Source organism: Petaurus breviceps, unplaced genomic scaffold, assembly GCF_028583685.1.
Source record: "Petaurus breviceps papuanus isolate PSGF00001 unplaced genomic scaffold, PetGlider_PUasm1.0 189, whole genome shotgun sequence".
NCBI lineage: Eukaryota > Metazoa > Chordata > Mammalia > Diprotodontia > Petauridae > Petaurus > Petaurus breviceps.
The window spans coordinates 248092-266514 of record NW_027185809.1 but is presented as its reverse complement, the minus strand read 5'-3'; the positions used below and the strand labels follow the sequence as shown (position 1 = coordinate 266514).

Here is an 18423-nt window from a genome sequence, read left to right as displayed (position 1 = left end):
TCAGTGAGCCATAGCCCTGACAATGAGGCATAACGACAACAATGTGGACCTGGGCACTACAGGAGCTTGTCCACACTCAGAGACCACCTGATGCTGGTGTGAAACACTTCTTGGATTTTGTTGGGGTTGGGATCATCCAGAGAGTGAGCACAAAGGCTGTTGTTATGCCGTGCTCGGGGTACAGCCTGCTTGCTGGGCCTTAACTCTGGAAAAAGGGGGTTTCTACTAATATCTTGATAACCCCAAACAGGAAGAAAATGATTAGAAAGTTGTAGTACACAGTAGTGATTCATATAGCCATGATATTGATCAGATCTGAGTTGGGGGCGGGCATAGAGAAATGGAACAGGATGTAGGAGGAAGGGAGCTGGTGGACTGAGCGGATCTCTTCTTCCAAAGATAGGTCTAAAACTGAAAAGGAGGGAGAAAGAAGGAAGGGGGGGAGAGAGAGAGAGAAGGGGGGGGAGGGGGGGAAAGAGGGAGATGGGGGGAGAGGGAGAGAGAGATTTTCTGAACTAATGGAACTTACATCTAAGTAGAGGATATGAGTAGCAATGACATTTAATACCTGTACCCTTTTAAGCACTATATAAATCACTTTTCTCTCAACAGTACAGTGAATTACATAATGCAAGAATCACTGTCCGTATTTTATAGATAAGAAAACAGAATCAGAGAGGTAGCTCAAGGCTGCATAGCTGGAAAGTAAAACTGACCCTAAATCCAGCACTCTTTCTATGGTAAGACATGGACAAACAACTGTAATTCGACATCAAGAGATTTAAGCGCCAAATTATCTGACAGAAGAGAGAAGAGAGAGATTCCAACATACTTGGGTAAAGGGAGAATGAAAACCAGGTAAAATCTTTGTTAAAGATGTTGCATATGAGCTGAACCTATCAGTCTGAGATGGAGGGAACAAGAATGTTTTAATGAAGGGAACACCATGAGCCCAAGGCAGCCAGTAATGACAAAGAATTCAGTATGTTTGGAACATTCTTTTTGAAGAGGAGAATAGTGGATAACGAGGCTAGAAACATACGTTGGTGTACGATTGTGAAAGACCTTTTCACATTGTGAAAGGCTAAGGAGTGTGCAGGCAATTGTGACCACTGACAATTTCTGAGCAGAACAGTAAGATTTACTTTGGAATGTATAGATCAGCAGCGGGACTAACTAGGAGACCACTATGGCCACTCAATAGGGAACGAGGGCCTAAAGTAAAGCAATTTGAGTTGAACTAGAATGAAGAGGATGTGGTCAGTGATTACACCTCACAGGCAAAAGGGATCAAGGTATCAAGACAAGCCCCAAAGCTTTAATTGTGGGTAACTAAGACGATTCCTGCCTGAAGTAGATAATAACACTCAGGGGTAGCAAAAGATCATGCACTGGTTTTAGAAATATTTATTCTTGGGGCGGCCAGGCGGCTCAGCGAGTAAGAGCACCGGCTCCAGTGTCAGGATGACCTGGGGATCGAATCTGGGCTCAGATACTTAGCACTCACCCAGAAATAACTGGCCATGTAACCTTGGGCAAGTTACTTAACCCCAATTGCTTTAAAAAAAGAAAACAAAGAAATATTTATTCTTGGGGCGGCCAGGCGGCTCAGCGAGTAAGAGCACCAGCTCCAGTGTCGGGATGACCTGGGGATCGAATCTGGGCTCAGATACTCAGCACTCACCCAGAAACACCTGGCCATGTCACCTTGAGCAAGTTACTTAACCCCGATTGCTTTAAAAAAAGAAAACAAAGAAATATTTATTCTTTTTTTAGAGGCAACTGAGTTTAAATGCCTAACTCAGGGTCACACAGCTAAACATAAACATAGAAATGTTTATCTTGAAAAAATAATGGGACATCCAATTAGAGGTCTCAAGCAAGCAATTGAAAATCTGATTCTAGAGTTCAGCAAAAAAAAAGGAATGCTTAGGGATAGGTAGATTTAGGGGTGTATGAACTTCTGTGATGACTGGAACTTAGAAGTAGGTGAGATCAGCAAGGGGGAAGGAGGCCTTGAAAAGAATCAGGGAACAATGTAGGAAAAAAAGATAACTCCTAATATAAAACTGTTTTTAAAGAACTTGCATTGTGACATTTATTACATATATATTATAATAATGTCAACTAACATTTATATAGAACTTTAAGGTTTGCAAAGCAGTTTATAAATTCTATCTCAGTTTATCCTTATAATGACCCTGAGAGGTAGGTGCTATTATTACCCCTGTTTTATAGATGATTCAGACAGCTGTCAAATGACTTGCACAGGGTCACACAGCTATTAAATGACTAAGTCTGAAATTGAACTGAGGTTGTCTTCCTGATTCCAGGTCTACCACTCTATCCATTGCAACACCTAGCCATTACATAGATGCACACACATACTTAAAAGCACTGGTAGAACAAAACACGGCCTTTAAAGGTTATACTCAAACTATGTGTATACAATACACATGCCAAAGTTATACAAGATTCCATGATCTTTGTGACTAGAAAACTTTGTTCAAATGAGGAATAATTGAGGGAAAAATATAAAGATCTATGCTCGCCTCACATATTCACTGTTATGAAGTACCTTGAGATGGTTCTCTCAAATACTCCTATTTGTGGATGACACTGTACTATTTGAATCAGATCATGAAAAACTGCAAATCCTCCTTTAGTGAGATCCGTATGATTTGAAAAATCAAAGTGGATGAAGAACACACACTGCAGGCACTTTTCAAAAGAATACATCTGAACTATCAACACCCATATGAAAAAAAATGTTCTAAATCACTAATAAGAGAAAAGCAAATTAAAGCAATTCTGAAGTTTCATCTCACACCCATCAGACTGGCAAAGAAAATGACGAATGTTGGAGGACATGTGGGAAAATGGTGACATCACTGTAGTTATTAGTGGTGAAGTGAACTAGTCTAGCCATTTTGGAAAGCAATTTGGGAACTATGCCCAAAGAGTGACCATATTATGTATATCATCTGACTCAGTGATAGCACTACTAAGCATATTCACCAAAGAGATCAAAGAAAGAAGAAAAGGATCTACATGTACAAAAATATGTATAATAGTCCTTTCTGTAGTGGCAAAGAACTGGAAACTAAGGGGCTATCTATCAGTTGGGGAATGTGGAATTATGCTATATGAATATAATGGAATATTATTGTGCCATAGAAAATATCAAGAGATGAGCTCAGAGAAATATCAAGAAACTTACTTATATGAACTGATGCAGAATGGAGATGAAGCAGAAAGAAAACTTACATAATAATAATATTATAAAGACAAATAACTTTGAAAGACTTAAGGACACTGATCAATGTAATGACCATTCATGATTCCAGAATACCAATGATGGAATATGTTTCCCATCTCCTGATAGAAGACTGATTTAAGATGCAGAATTATACACACACTTATACATGTACACATAGCCTATTAATGAAGGTTTTTTTTCCCCCAATGAGAATGAAAGGGAGAGAGGGTCTGTGTGTGGGTTGAGTGTTAAGAAATGTAAACAACAACAAAAAAATACACAGGGTTCCTTCAACCAGAGCCACAGACTCATGTTGCATTATATTATGTATTACATAGTAATAATATGTTTAATAAATCCTCCAACACTGCTTAAAAAAAAAGAATCTCTTGATCAGTACAAAAGAAAAAAATGCATATTGCCTGGATTATGACATATATCTCAGACAGTTCATGGAGCCAGGCTATCAAAACATGTATCTTAGAAAGGCATTGCATATGGAATGAAATAGATTCAGGATTGAGTAGGAAAAGATGAGACTACACTACATCTGAGAAATTGCACAGGGTTGATTCTGAGCTTCTCACGTGGGAATGTAGACTACTCTAAATAATAATGATGATTAGCATTTACATAGCACTTCAAGGACTGCAAAGCTCTGGGGCAGCAGCACCGGCCCCAGTGTCGGGATGACCCAGGGCTCAGACACTTAGCACCCACCCAGAAACACCTGGCCGTGTAACCTTGAGCAAGTTACTTAACCCCAATCGCTTAGGGGCAGCCAGGTGGCTCAGCGAGTAAGAGCACCGGCTGTTATTTCTTTTGATCCTCACAACAACCCTGGGGAGAGGTGCCATTATTATCCCCAATTTTTATAGGTGAAGAAAGCAAGGCTGAGAAAAGCTAAATGACTTGCCTAGGGTCACATGGCTAGATTACTCTTTTAATATGTATATGAATAAAAGGAAGGGGGGAAAAAGTACTGAAGTACAGGAGTAGCAGGGATGGAGGAGAGTTTTGGGGAGACCTGAGTATATTTGTAATTAGAGGAACTAGTCTTAATGGAAAGGGGGAAATGGCGGATGTGGGAGAGAAAGCCAGGGAATAATTGATGGGCAAGGTCCCTTCTGACGGAGTAGGAATAATTCTGGAAAGGTAGAAGGAGAGCTCTCCCTCTGAAATAGAAGCAAAAAAGAATGGATAGATGAAGATCTATTGAAAGATTAATATAGAGAAAGAAGAAACTAAAGTGGGAAGGCCTCTGTTCAAAGTGAGTGATTACTAAAAATGAGGACAGTAAGCATAAAGCTAAAGTAGAAAAGGTTTGGATCAATCACTATGTGGATTTCAACAGGGAGTTACCTAGAGAGAAGTGAAAAGGCAGCTGAGAAGCACTATGGTCACAGCTGAGGTTAGGTGGCATGGATTTGTAAGGGAATCAGTGAGCATATTAGTGTGATTTTCTCCAGAATACTAGGCAGCTTGGGAACCCATGCTAAGAAAGCAAACATAGTAGAATCTATGTAGGATTGGGAGGTTTGCAAAGTATAGATGGGGTAGGACAAGGAATTCTTAGGCATCAGCAGAACTCAAAGTGAATGACCCTAATTCAGCTTAGTTGGAGGGGACAAGTGGACAATTCAACAACCCCTTGGTAATATGGTTTCTTCCCCTACCTTAAACTGTTGTGACAGTCAAATGGGACTAGGAGCTGGTGCATATGTTGAAAAGGGCCTAAAAATAACAAAAGACTGGTAGATAAGAATTCTAGTCTGGTTCTATCAACTATTCGTATGTCTTTGGGAAAGCCACTTTCTTTTTGGGCTGCATCTATAAAACGAGATTGGCATAGGTGAACTCTAAGATAGGGTTAGCTATTCCATTTTCAAGGTCAATGATCTGTGACTGGAGGTCACAATGTAGGAGAAGAAGGGGTTCAGTAGGAGTGAAAGAGAAATTAGTGGCCTGGGAGGGTAACTTCAGAAGTCAAGATCTTGGAAGTCATGCACAGGGCTTTGGGTAGGGAAAAAATATTAGGGTTGTTTTCTTTTTTTTTTTTTTTAATGGCAGCAATAAAGTTCTAATGCTTAAACCAAACCCTTGGGATAGAGCCAGTGTGTTCTGCATCAAAATATTTTTTAAAATTTATTTTCCTATTTCAATTTGGAAATGCAGTGATCACTCACAGGCCCAATCCCAACTCTAATCAGGACAGAAGCTTGACCTTGCTCCATTTCTGACCTGGGCCAGTTTGAATCCCTTAGGCAGCATGGACTAGGGTAGTTGGTGGCACAATGGAGAGAGTGGCAGTCGCGGAGTCAGGAATACTGCAGGAGAATTCAAATCTGGCCTCGTGACTAGCTTGTGATCCTGGGTAAGTCACTTAATTCTGTTTGCCTCAGTTTCCTTATCTGTAAAATGAGCTGGAGAAGTAAATGCAAACCACTCCAATATCTTTGCCAAGTCATGGGGAGTCAGACACACAACTGAAAATTACTAAACAAGAACAAAAGGCAGCATGGTGGCATCCTGCTTCCTTGGGCTCCATGTGTCAGTGCTCAACTTAGGTCAGACACCAAACTGGCATAACCTAATATACCTCAGAACTCCAGAGCTCAAGTAATCCTCCAGCCTCAGCTTCCTGGGTAGCCAGGTTATAGGTCTATGTTACCACACCTGGCCAGAAACACAGTTTTCTAGCAATACCATCCATTTTAGGTCAGATTCATTTTTTTAGGTGATAACATGGGGATTCGTACCTTTTGGCTCCTGTGCAGACCATTTTCCCAGAACTAAATATAAGTGCTGTTGTCCTGGGCTCTCGAATCCTCATTATCACAGCAGCAAATCTCTGTGGTCAAAAGGTGAAACAAGAATTCACTTCCTTTTCATGAATTAGAAGCCATCATCTCATTAAAAATTCAGGAAAATCACATTAGTAATTTAAAAAAAAAACAACCAAAATCTTAAGATTTAAAAATGTTTTTCCCTATGAAGAGTTATTTTATCTATTTTACCAGGTTATCTAGACACCACTGATATTTTCAAAGACAAAGATAGTTTACTTTTCTTGGCTGATTTCTCAGATTTTCTGAAGACAGGCACAGTAGACTTTAGACAATATCATATAACAAGGTTTTCACTCTCTCTTCTTCCTCTCTGCTATGCGGCCTTCTCCCTTCAAGGACCTATATCTTCTCCCCTTCAAAATCTTCTTTAAGAAGAGCTCAAACTAGTTCAAATCAAGGTGAAAATGACAGTAAAGCTTGGTGTGCAACAACTTCCAAGGTACTAACATCTTAATGAACAAAAGGAGTAACTTTCTATTGTAGAATTTATGTATCAGACAGTGCTATATGGGAGATATTTGGTGGCAGGCCAGAACCAGGCTCAGAGGGCAGATTCAAGTCATACTTGTTGTAAACTCAGGCAAATTATTTAGACTCTTACTGGTTCAGGCAACTCTAAGACTGGTAAATGGAGTTTCCTCATTGGAAGTTCTCTATACAACTGAAATTCCAGGTCCATGTCAAAGAAAAAAAAGGGGGGTGGGAACAAAATTAGCAAACATTTTGTGAAGGCCTTGTTCAATAGAATGTTTACATTTCTATCAGAGGCATTTTGGAGTAAAGGAAATAGAATTTGTTCCCTGGGGCAAAAGAAACTTACAGCTGTAGGCAGCTTCATCAAGGAAAATAGGAGAATTGAGCTCAAGGACATGCTCTACATTCAGGGGTCACCCAGACCTAACAGAATCTGCCTCTAACCTGTGGATGGCCGGGGAGCCACATAAAGCAGGCTTGAGACAGGTGAGTCAGGAATCAAATAGAAGTTTAGTCTCAAAGTGAAGGAAATGGCTTGCAAGTAAGGACATATCTGCAGAAGCCCTGCCCCTGTTGGGGCAACCTGAGGCAGTGTGGGGAGATTTCAATATTTATACCAATGGTTGTGCAGTGAACTGTAGCCTGACAATGAGGGGTAGCAGCAACAATGAGACAAGTTTGATTCTTAGCAGGGTTGCATAATCAGAACATGAATGTTTGTCTGAGCTTGTCTGAGCTCAGAGAACACCGGGTGCTGGTCAAGGCAATACAATAATTATGTGTCACAGGGTGAAAACAGAGGATTGTTGTTATGCCAAGTTCAGGGCACAACTTGCTTGCTGGGCCTTCGCTCTGGAAAATAGGGGGTCTCCTCATATCTTGACATTTCCCCCTTTTGGCCAAAGGGAGAGGTTCTGAAAGAATCCCTACTCTTCTGGCAAATACAGGAGAGGGAGGTATAAGCCAAGATGACAAAAAAGGCCATTTGGGTCAGGATGAGATGTTGCCTGCGGGGCCAGTTCCTCGAGGACCTGTTGGGAAGTATGGCCCTGGCACCATTGCTAGTCGTTGTTTGCCTGCAAGTAGAAAAGAGAAGGGCACCAAGAATGTAGAGTGAGAAAATGCCAACACACATGTGCATCAGGGCCTTCATGTTTGGGCATATAATAAAAGGGAAGAGAAAAAGTAAAAAACTAGTGCAGTACACTCAGCCCTCATCCAGAATCTTGGGACAGCTGTCTCATCTGGATGGCAGCTGCTTCTGGGTTCCTACTAGACAGATCTTGAGGTTCCTGGAGGCTTCTACCATCCACTCAGGAGCAGAGGCTTTCTTCAGATGACTTAGGTGTATATATACCCACAAGTTTTGACAGCTGTGGGAGTAGTCACAGGGACCTGGTAGGGGCTTTAGAAACAATAATTGATGACCAGTTTTCAGATAAGACATATGGGTTGCTTGAGATGTACAGTTGTGAGAAAACTCCTTGCATTAATCTTTGGATCTGAGTTTCTGGTTAGCATAACATAGGTCCTTACTTAAGAATCTTTTAACAATACATAGAGATGATCCAGTTTTCCAGCCACACACTGTTAGGTTCAAACAATGCAATAAAGTTTTCTCGTGATTCTCATAATTGCATATTTACATTAGGTCAGGTACAGAGTAAACTATTTAGAGGGCTCACAATGGACTAGTTTTGAGGAAGAAGATTTACATGTCATCAAGAAAAGTTAAACATAAACATCTTGAAACAAAAGATCAAAGGAATGTAATGGTTATCACCAATATTAACTAACATCAATGTTACTACTAACCCATTCTCAATGGCCATTTAACCAGCACATTTTGAGTCTCAGATGTCTTATGGACTTAACTGGTCCCTAGATGTCTCTTCTTGGACAATAGACTTTAGTCTCAGGATAGTTCTAAACAGGCCTCTGCTTCTCTGGTTCTAAATCCAGAGGTTCCTAGATAATTCTAACTTCTTATAAACATACTATAATTCAGTATAATCACTTAAATTTGATTCTCCAATCTTGAAACTTCAGAGAATTGCAGTTTTTATACCATTTGCTGTTCCTATCCTTACCTAAATTCTGTATCTGATATAAGAATCTTTTAGAAATTTATGCTGGTCCAACTGCAAAATGAACTCTTCCATCCTTTAAGATTATTCAACAGATTCCTTAAAATAATTTCACTTTCTTTACCATTATCCATAAAATTAATGTGTAAAATCCAATGTTGAGAACTTATTACTAAAATATGCTCAAAGTCTGAATTTTAATAATAGATAAATTTTGGAAGCCAATCATATACATCTGTTTATAGTTCTTAGAGAAAACAGTCTAATCCTGTTTATTTTCTCAAAATTTATTATTCCATTTAATTAGAAAACTTTCATATTACATCTTTGTCTTATTACTTATTTAATCATTTTTCCCTCAGGAGGATATAATCTCTATGTTATAATTTGACCACAATACAGATTAAAATTGTAAAATGTTCTTACTTGCAACCTATTATAGTAACTCAGATGTTCCAGTATCAATTAATAGATTAAATATTATACTTACAAAACTTCTTGATTATAGAAATTTGCTATAAAAGGAAAAAGAGGGACATAGTGATTACAATGTTATATATCATTGGAGAGGGGGGGAACTCCCTTAGCTCTGTTCGATTCTCGGTGTAAGTCATCTCTGACAACCAATTATGTAATCACAGGGTGTTAAAAGCAAGGCTCAATATTAATCAAGTAGGAATTTTCCTTTTCAGAAAGGAAATACCACAATGGATAAACAGAGTAAGGAGGATCCCACCAAGGTCATCTCCAAAACTTTTCCCAGGCACAGTTCCAAGAGTGCAGCAAGTACAATTTTCTCCTATTGATTTCATGACAATTTAGACAACTATCCCTGTAATCAAAACTCAAAACAAAAGTAAATTACGGTCCCAGGAGTTTTCACCTTAAATAGCAAAATTTCACTAACTGCAACTTAGGGCTTGAATCTCTCTCTCTCTTTTTTGGTCTTTATTAATTTGTTCATTTACTTGGAGTTTACAAGATTCAGTTCCTCAGTTCTTTGAGTTTCAAATTTTCTCTCCCTTCCTCCCCTCTTCCCCCTCTCCCTCCCCCCATGGCAGCATACAATCAGGTATAGGATCTGCAGATACTTTCACATTAGACATCGGTCAGGTTATAAAGAAGGATTGTATTGGAGGGAATGAACAATGGGAAAGAGGAAACCAAACCAAAGAAGAAAAAGAGCAGGTAATTTGCTTCAATCTGCATTCAAACTCTGTTCTTTTAGATTCTTTCTCTGAATGTAGACATCTCTCTCCACCATGAGTCTTTTGGAGTTTACCTATAGCCCTGCATTTCTGGGAAGAGTCTGGTCTATCCAAGTTAGTTGTCACACATACATTGTATCTGTGATTGTGTACAAATTTTTCCTGGTTCTGCTCTTCTCACTCAGCATCAGTTCATATAAGCCTCTCTAGGTAGATATGAAATCCATCTGCTCTTTGTTTCTTATGGTGCAATAGTATTCCATTACATTCATATACCATAACTTGTTTAGCCATTCCCAAGTTGATGGGAATCCCCTTAATTCCCAATTCTTTGCCACCACAAAAAGAGCTGCTATAAATATTTTTGTACACATGGGTCTTCCTCCTACTTCTATGATTTCTTTGGGATACAACCCTAGAAGTGGTTTGAATATCTCCCTTGATATTTCCCTTTTAACATTTATCTTTTACTTACAAATTAAAACTATTCATATTCTAGGGCTTCAGACATACAACAAATAAATGATAGTTGACTCATCATTAATATGTTGAAGCTACATCTTTAAACCACCCTATATACATTCATAATAGCCAAGAATTTCAAAGGAAAATTTGCTATTATATAGTATCTGTTTTATAACAAAATATATCTCATTAAATATTTAACAATTTTCAAATATCTTTTTATCACATCCTTTTAAAAGCCTGATTCATGTGCAACAGCATTCTGAGTAAAAAGTTATTTTGTCTAACAGAATTTCTGTTACAATGGTCTCTCAAATTTCACAGTATGAGAGAATTTAGAAATATAATAATAACACAAACCATAAACTTCAGATGACATTAGATGCATTTCCAAATTATCACATAAAAAAATCATTGATCTCATTACATTTGGTATTTCAAAACCACTTTAGAGTTATCCGGCACGGAACTATTACATTCAATTAGAGAAATAATAATAATAAACAATCATAGTGTTCAGCACATGCCAGTCACTGTGTTAAGGACTTTACAAGCATTATATTATGGTGATTCTCAAAACAACTCTGGCAGGCGGGCACCATTATTATTTTTCTCTTTACAGATGAGAAAACTAGGAAAAAACAGATAAGATAACTTGCCTAAGATTACAACAGCTAATAAATTTCTGCAACTGGAATGTAATTCCAATTTCCCTGCATTTTTCCAGAATTTTTTTTAACATCTGCATTTGGGAATCTGATTTGAGATGAGATTTACTAGGGAGAAGGTCTCTGACCTGGGAAAGTCACAGGAGTCTCTTTGGTTTAAACAGTTTTTTCCCTTTTCATGGTCAGAAAAGTCAAGGGAGGGTTAACAAGAACTGCAATAAGGTGAAAACTGTTTACCTACATTTTTTTTCTTTCTTCACTCTAGGATTACTTCCAAACTAGCTGTCTTCCTTCAGTGCCCTAGAATAGTGAAGCTGTTAATATTTCCATTAACTTTTAAAACTTTTAGAATTTAATTCATAGTAGTACTCCCAAAACTTACTCAGATATGTCATAAAGGAGTGAAATCCTGGAATTATCCCAAACATCCCAGGAGTTCTCCCCCGCAATTTTAAAATGATTACTCTTCAAACTCCTGTAAGGGTTATGGGATTTAAAGATCTTCCATGCCCCATTGGACTTGCTGATGTAGCAGGAAGAGGTGGGGCAAGAGGAAGAGAAAGCCAGGTTGGAGTTTCTGCAGCAGCGGCAGCAGCCAACAGAGGCAGGGTTGTGGCCAAGGTGGAGGCAGAGGCACAAACCCCCTTTTTTTGAACCAGCCAGAATTTCTGCTAAGGACTCCTGCTGAGGACTACCAGGGACCAGAATTGCAGGGGGTGAGAGCTGCTGGGAGCATGCATCCTGGACGCTGAGCAGTTGCTGTGAGTGGGGAGAGGATGACCTTTGCCTGAGGTAGCCTGTTCTGTTTTAAAGGCTTGATAATGTGGGTGCTTACTACATTACCTACATGTGCCAATTTCGTAACTACTGTGATGGCTTTGACTTTCTGGTTTAGGGACTCAGTTTTCTGGTATTTTAATAAATGTTCTAGCTTTATCCCCCATGTAGAGAGCCTGGTATATTTTGTGATTAATAACCACATCATCATATTTATAGTTGCTTAGGCATTGTGAATATTGCATGGCTGATACAATTCCTTAATCTGCTACAATGTTTTTAGGAGTTCCACAAACTTTGATTATCTGACTTTATTTCTGTAAGTACAAAATAACCAAAGCTAAAATGACAGGGGAAATGTGTCTGAAAGGATTTTTTCTCTCTTCTTATAACCTAATCTCCCTAAGAAAGTCTAAAGTGGGAGTTAGTCCTGTTTACTGGGACAACTACTTTAACTATGAAAGTTTATTAAACTTTCCCAGTATTCTAAATTCCCTATTCATTCATTCATTTATTTATTTAGTTTTGCTTTTTGGAGGGGGGAGGACAAGGCAATTGGGATTAAGTGACTTGCCTGAGGTCACATGCTAGTAAGTGTTAAGTGTCTGAGGCCAGATTTGAATTCAGGTCCTCCTGGACTCCAGGGCTGGTGCTCTATTCACTATACCACCTAGCCACCCCTATTGTAAATTGTCTAACTACAGTCCTTAGAAGTTTTTCTGGCTGGCCACATTTTAAATCTTTCAAGATAATAGAATCTACAAACAACACAAACACAATACAGACGTTTTACATTTTACAAAGACACAGACAAAACAACAAGATAGATACAGACACAAACAGTCCTAACAATGTGCAGTCACAGTCCATAGCTAGTGTGTGTTTACTGGTTTTAAAGAGGCACAGAGCTAATCAAACACTCTCTTAGCCAGTGGTGGTGGGGGAATAGGGCACAAGGAGCTGAAATAGAGCAGATAAGAACCTCCTGGCCAAACAGAGAAGGCAGGAACCGTTGGCTAGTGGTTAGAGTGTGCAGAATGGAGGTCCTTAACGGAGAGATCTGAGATGAATCAGGTCACCAGATGGCTCCTAGAGTTTCTTCACAAAGAACGGCAAGCTTGAGCAAGGAGGGAGCTTGGTGAATTGGAACAGGAATAAGAGCAGAGGACTCAACAGACAAGGAAGGGGTGAAACTGGAGAAATAAATCTCTGGTAACTCCTGGTTCATTCCTGCTAGTAGCGGTAAGTCCAATGGCCTGGTTCCATGTCCATTTCCACCACTACCACCAATGTCAACCAGACAGAACTGGCCTTTAACCTGTGGATGGTTAGCTGAACAAAGCAGACTAGAAAAAGGAAAGTCAGGAATCAAACAGAAGTTTAATTTCAAAGTGAATAAAATGGCTTGCAAGTAAGGGTACATGTGCCAGAGCCCTGCCCCTAGAGGGGGCACCCAAGGTAGTGTGGAGAGATCTCAATATTTATACCAATAGTTACACAACGATCTGTAACCAGATAATGATAGCAACAATCGGACAAGTTTGATTCATAGCAGAGCTTTATGACTAGAACATGGGTACTTGTGTGAGCTTGTCCAGTGTTTGTCTGATCTCAGAGAATACCTGGTACTGGTCAAAGCAATATAATAATTTTATGCCAGAGGTGACCATAAAGGATTGATGTTATGCCAAGGTCAGGGCACAGCTTGCTTCCTGTGCCTTATTTTTGGAAAATGGTGTATCTTCTAATATCTTAACAAGGGCAAGATTTTCCTGTTTCTCCAGCTTCATGAAGGAATGATTTTAAAAGACTTTATTAAGCACTAAATACATATAAAGCATCAAATTATGTGCTGTGGATGCAAATATAACAATCTATGTTCTCATAGAGCTCATATTCTAATAAGAGGACACAGCACATAGAGGAGGGTGCAACTGCATGGAAAATGGAAAAGGCCAATTGTTCTTAGATGGATGCAGCAGGACAGATAAGTAAGGCTCAGCAGTCTGGAGATCAAATAAATACAGTTTGACTGAAATGATCAAAGAGCCTAGACATCACATTTCAAGAATTTATCAAGGAAAACTACTCCAATCTCTTAGATCCAAAGGGTAAAGCAGAAATGGAAAGAATCTAGCAATCTCCTCCTGAAAGAGATCCTCAAATGAAATGAAAGAAAAATGAAAAAAAAAAAAACATCCCAGGAATGTTACAGCCAAATTCCAGAGCTCCCAGGTGAGAGAAAGGATACTTTAAACAGCCAGAAAGGAACATTTCAAATATTGTAGAGCCACAGTCAAGATCACAAAAGATTTAGTGCTTCCATATTAAAGGAGTGGAGGGCTTGGAATATAATATTCTGGAAGACAAAGGAGCTAGGATTACAAACAAGAATCACCTCTGCAGCAAAATTGAGAGTAATCCTTCAGGGGAAATGGATATTTAATGAAATAATGGACTTTCAAGCATTCCTGATGAAAAGGTCAGAACCAAGTAGAAAATTTAACATTCAAACACAACACTACAGAGAAGCATAAAAGGTAAACATGAAAGAGTAATTATAACATATATAATTATAACAATCAATAACATTAAACTATTTACATTCCAATATGGGAAGATGATACATGTAATTCTTAAGAACTTCCTCATTATTAGGGCAGTTAAGAAAAGTTTACGTAGACAGAGGGCATGGGCAAGTCAATTATGTTGGAATTATCTCCAAAAAAATGAAGGAGTAAGAAAGAGGGATGCACCGGGAGAAGGGGGAAGGGAGAGATAGAATGGGGAAATTTTTCTTACATAAAAGAGGAACATAACGAGCTTTTAGAGTGGAGGGGAAAATGGGAGGTGGTAGTTGGGAATTCTTGAGCCTACTGTCATTGGAATTGGTTCAAAGAGTGAAGAATGCACACATACACACACTCAGTTGTGTATAGAAATGCAACTTACCAGAAGGGAAATAGGAGGGAAAGGGAATAAGAAAAAGGAGAAGGTGGATAGTAAAAGGGAGGACAGGTTAAGGGAGGCAGAGTTTAGAAGCAAAATAGACCTTGGGGGGGGGGGGGGGAAGAAAGGTTAAAAAGATATAAAAAAAGGATTAAAAAGAAGATAAAAAGGATTTAGAAAGAGAGAAAAAAGGGTAAAAAAGAGAGAAAGAAGAAGAAAGAAAATGGGATGGAGGGAAATACACAGTAATCATAACTGTGAATGTGAATGGAATAAGCTCACCCATAAAATGGAATTGGAGAGTGAATAGATTAGAAACCAGAATGCAACAATATATTATATACAAAAGACATTCTTGAAGCAGAAACACACACACATACACATATTCATGCGTGCTCACACACACACACAGTTAAAATAATGGGCTAGAGTGGAATCTAATATGCTTCAGTTGAAGTAAGAAAGACAGGGGTAGTAATTGTGATGTTAGACAAAGCAAAGGGAAAAATAGACAATGAAAAGAGATAATCAGACAAACTGCATTTTGCTAAAGGGTATACGTAAGTAATAACAATTTTTATACCAAGTTTCCCAGATAAAGGCATAATTTCTCAAATGAATATTGTGTATAGAACTGAGTTAGATTTATAAAACAGAGAATCATTCTCCAAATGATAAATGGTCAAAGGAATTGAATAGGCAGTTTTCAGAAGAAGAAATCAAAGCTTTCTATAGTCGTATGAAAAAAAATGCTCTAAATCACTATTGATTAGAGAAAGATAAATTTAAACAACTCTGAGGTACCACCTCATGCCTACCAGAGGTGACAAATGCTGAAGGGGATGAGGGAAAAACAAATATACTAATGAACTGCTGGTGGAGTAGTGAACTAGTCTAGTCTTTCTGGAGAATATTTTGGAACTATATAAATATAATATATATATATATATATAAATAAAAAATAAAATATAAAAAGAACTATAAAACTGTGCATAGTCTTTGAGACCCAGCAACACTACTATTAGGTCAGTATCCTACAAAGGTCAAAGAAAAGGAAAAGGACCTACTTGTACAAAAGTATTTATAACAGTTCTTTTTGTGGTGGCAAAGAATTGGAAATCAAGGGGATGTTCATCAATTGGGAAACAGCTGAACAAGTTGTGGCCTATGATTGTGATGGAGTTCTATTGTGCTATAGGAAATGATGGGGGAAGAATTAGAAAAATATGCCAAGAACAATATGAACTGATGCAAAGTGAAGTGAGAAGAACCAGAATATCATTGTGCTAAGTAATAGCAATGTTGTGATGATGATCAACTATGAAAGACTTGGTTACTCAGTGTAATAGTAATGGCATTTAAAGATTCCCCTGTATTGGCTTGGTTTTTGGTTTGATTGTGTTAAAACCCAGAATTAAGGATTATTTTGAGGTTATGAACCCAAGTGACAGAGGAGATGGTGGTACCCTACACAGAAATATGGAAGTTGGAGGAAGGATAGGTTTAGGTTGGTGGCAAGGGTATGAAGTAAATGGATTGTGCTTTGGACACGTTGGAGTTTGAGACACAAGTAAAACATCTGGGAAGAGGTATCAGAATGAGATATATAGATTGTGGGATCATCTGCAAAAGGGTTAATATTGAAGCCATGGGAGCTGATGACAAGGTAATGGGGAAGAAAGATCAAGAAAGGGAGAGAGTATACACAAAGAGAAGTAGATCCAAGACAAAGTCCAGCAAAAGAGAATGAAGAACACTCAGGAAAAAGGCCCAGGAGAGGGCAATATCACAAAAGCCAGGAGAGAATGTATCCAGGAGGATGGGGTATCCAGTATCAAAAGCAACAGAGAGGTTCAGAAAGATGAGGACAGAAAACAGCCTATCACATTTAGAAGTTAAAAGATCCTTGGTAACTTTGATATGAATAGTTTAAAATAAAAATGAGTTTTAGTTGAGTCAGGCTCAGAAGCCAAGTTGCAAGGGGTTGGGAAGCAAATGAATGGTAAACCAGTGTAGGTAAAGAGGCTGACTTCTGTTTTTTAATTTTTGGTAGCTTGATAGGAAAAAAGAGTTATAATGAGTTTTGAGTTTGAGGAGAAGGTAGAGGAAAGTGGGGCTTTTCCCCCCTCCTTTTAAGAATGGAGCATGTTTGTCTAACTCTTCATCTCCTACCTTGTACATCAGGGAGTGCTGCCAGCAGAACTAAGGACTGTTAGGAGCACCTTTGGAAACCAGCAAATTTTTAGCCAGAGATCACAGAAACAGCAACATTTGCGTTTGGAGTTGGGAACTCTGGGAAAGAGAAAAATGAAGGGGATCTATCTTGCCAAATGGAGGAGGCAGGCAAAAGAGGGACAGCAAAATGGGTATGGTCCTTGGGACCCTGCCCCCAGGCCTCTTCCTTTGGAATGATATTGGGTAGTTATGGTGGACAACACTGTTAAAGAGATCCAGCTGAGAACTGGTGGGAATGCTGCATAAGACTTTTGTAAGGATAAGACAGAAACTTTTGCTCTCTTCCCCACCTGTGAAAGGGGCCCAGCTAGACCTTCTCTCTGCTAACTGTCTCCAATTTATTATGTCTCTAGCTTGTTTGTACATAGGCATTTGAATATCACTTCCCCTGTGAAACTCTTGGGGGCAGGGACCTTTGACCTTTGTATCATCAGCTTGGTACATAGTAGACTCCTAATGACAACTGAACGGCTTAGCTCAAAGTTTATATCCCCTCTAAATTACTGAATGATTTCTTCCTGTTTCCCCTCCTTCTGGAAAAGGAAGGAGCTTATTCTATACCTATTGCTGGTACCTGGAAAAAAACCCCAAACAAACCGGTTTTTCTTCTCCAAAGATATTTCCTTATTGCTTCCTATATTTGTGTGTTAGAGATTTATCCACCGGAGCCTAGGGTATGGCTCAACTCCATTTCTCCCTCACTCATGGGAACTGAAAAAAAATCCATATGGGATTAAGGATAACACAAGGATAACTGTGTGATAATATATGTAACTTGCTGCATTTTGGGGCATTGGGGAAAGAAAAAGAAAAGAGAGTTTCTAGACAGGTGAACTAAATCTCAAGGAAGGAGAAACTGGCAAGTGAGGGTGGAAGAAGAAAAATCTGGAAGTGGCAGAGGGAAACAAGGGTTACACCTGTTCTGCTTCTGAATTAGAATGTCAGGGAACATGAATGAACAGCAGCTCTGAAGAGTGGCCAAAGGATAGGGTACTTCCAGAGAAAGTAAATTTTCCATGAGCACAAGATGGAAAGCATGGAAATTTCACAGGGCTTCATCGAAAGAGAAGTCTGAAGAAGAAAGGGCCTGGCAAAGTATAAGGTTGAATTGGATAGGGTGAGGGGGGATTAGGGACAGGTTTTTGCCTTGGGAGATAGCAACACTGAAACAATTGTTAGGGGAATAGGAAATATCATTCTAGACATAGGGCAGAAAGTACCAATTAACTGAGGTCTCTCTATCATCTAATGTCTTGTGATGGAGGGGTAGCATTAATGAAAAGCACTCCAAACAACTGAGAGCTGGTAATGACCAGGAGTTCAAGAGACACCTGGGTTTCCAGCAATCACACTAAGTTCATGCATTCTACCAGCTCTGTAGCTACAAACCACAATGTCCAGAAGGTATCCTATACATCGAACATGCATGTCTAATAACCTTGGCCAGTCCTT

At 39.0% G+C, this 18423-nt stretch overlaps 1 protein-coding gene across 1 annotated transcript in view; it reads right to left on the bottom strand.

Annotated features, from left to right (window-relative positions):
* Window positions 1–18423, bottom strand: part of TBPL2 (TATA-box binding protein like 2) — a 47141-nt gene that overhangs the window by 9735 nt on the left and 18983 nt on the right. The window contains exon 4 of the mRNA XM_069091759.1: window positions 6019–6110. Coding sequence (XP_068947860.1) covers window positions 6019–6110 — 92 coding nt within the window. The remainder of the gene's footprint in view (window positions 1–6018; window positions 6111–18423) is intronic.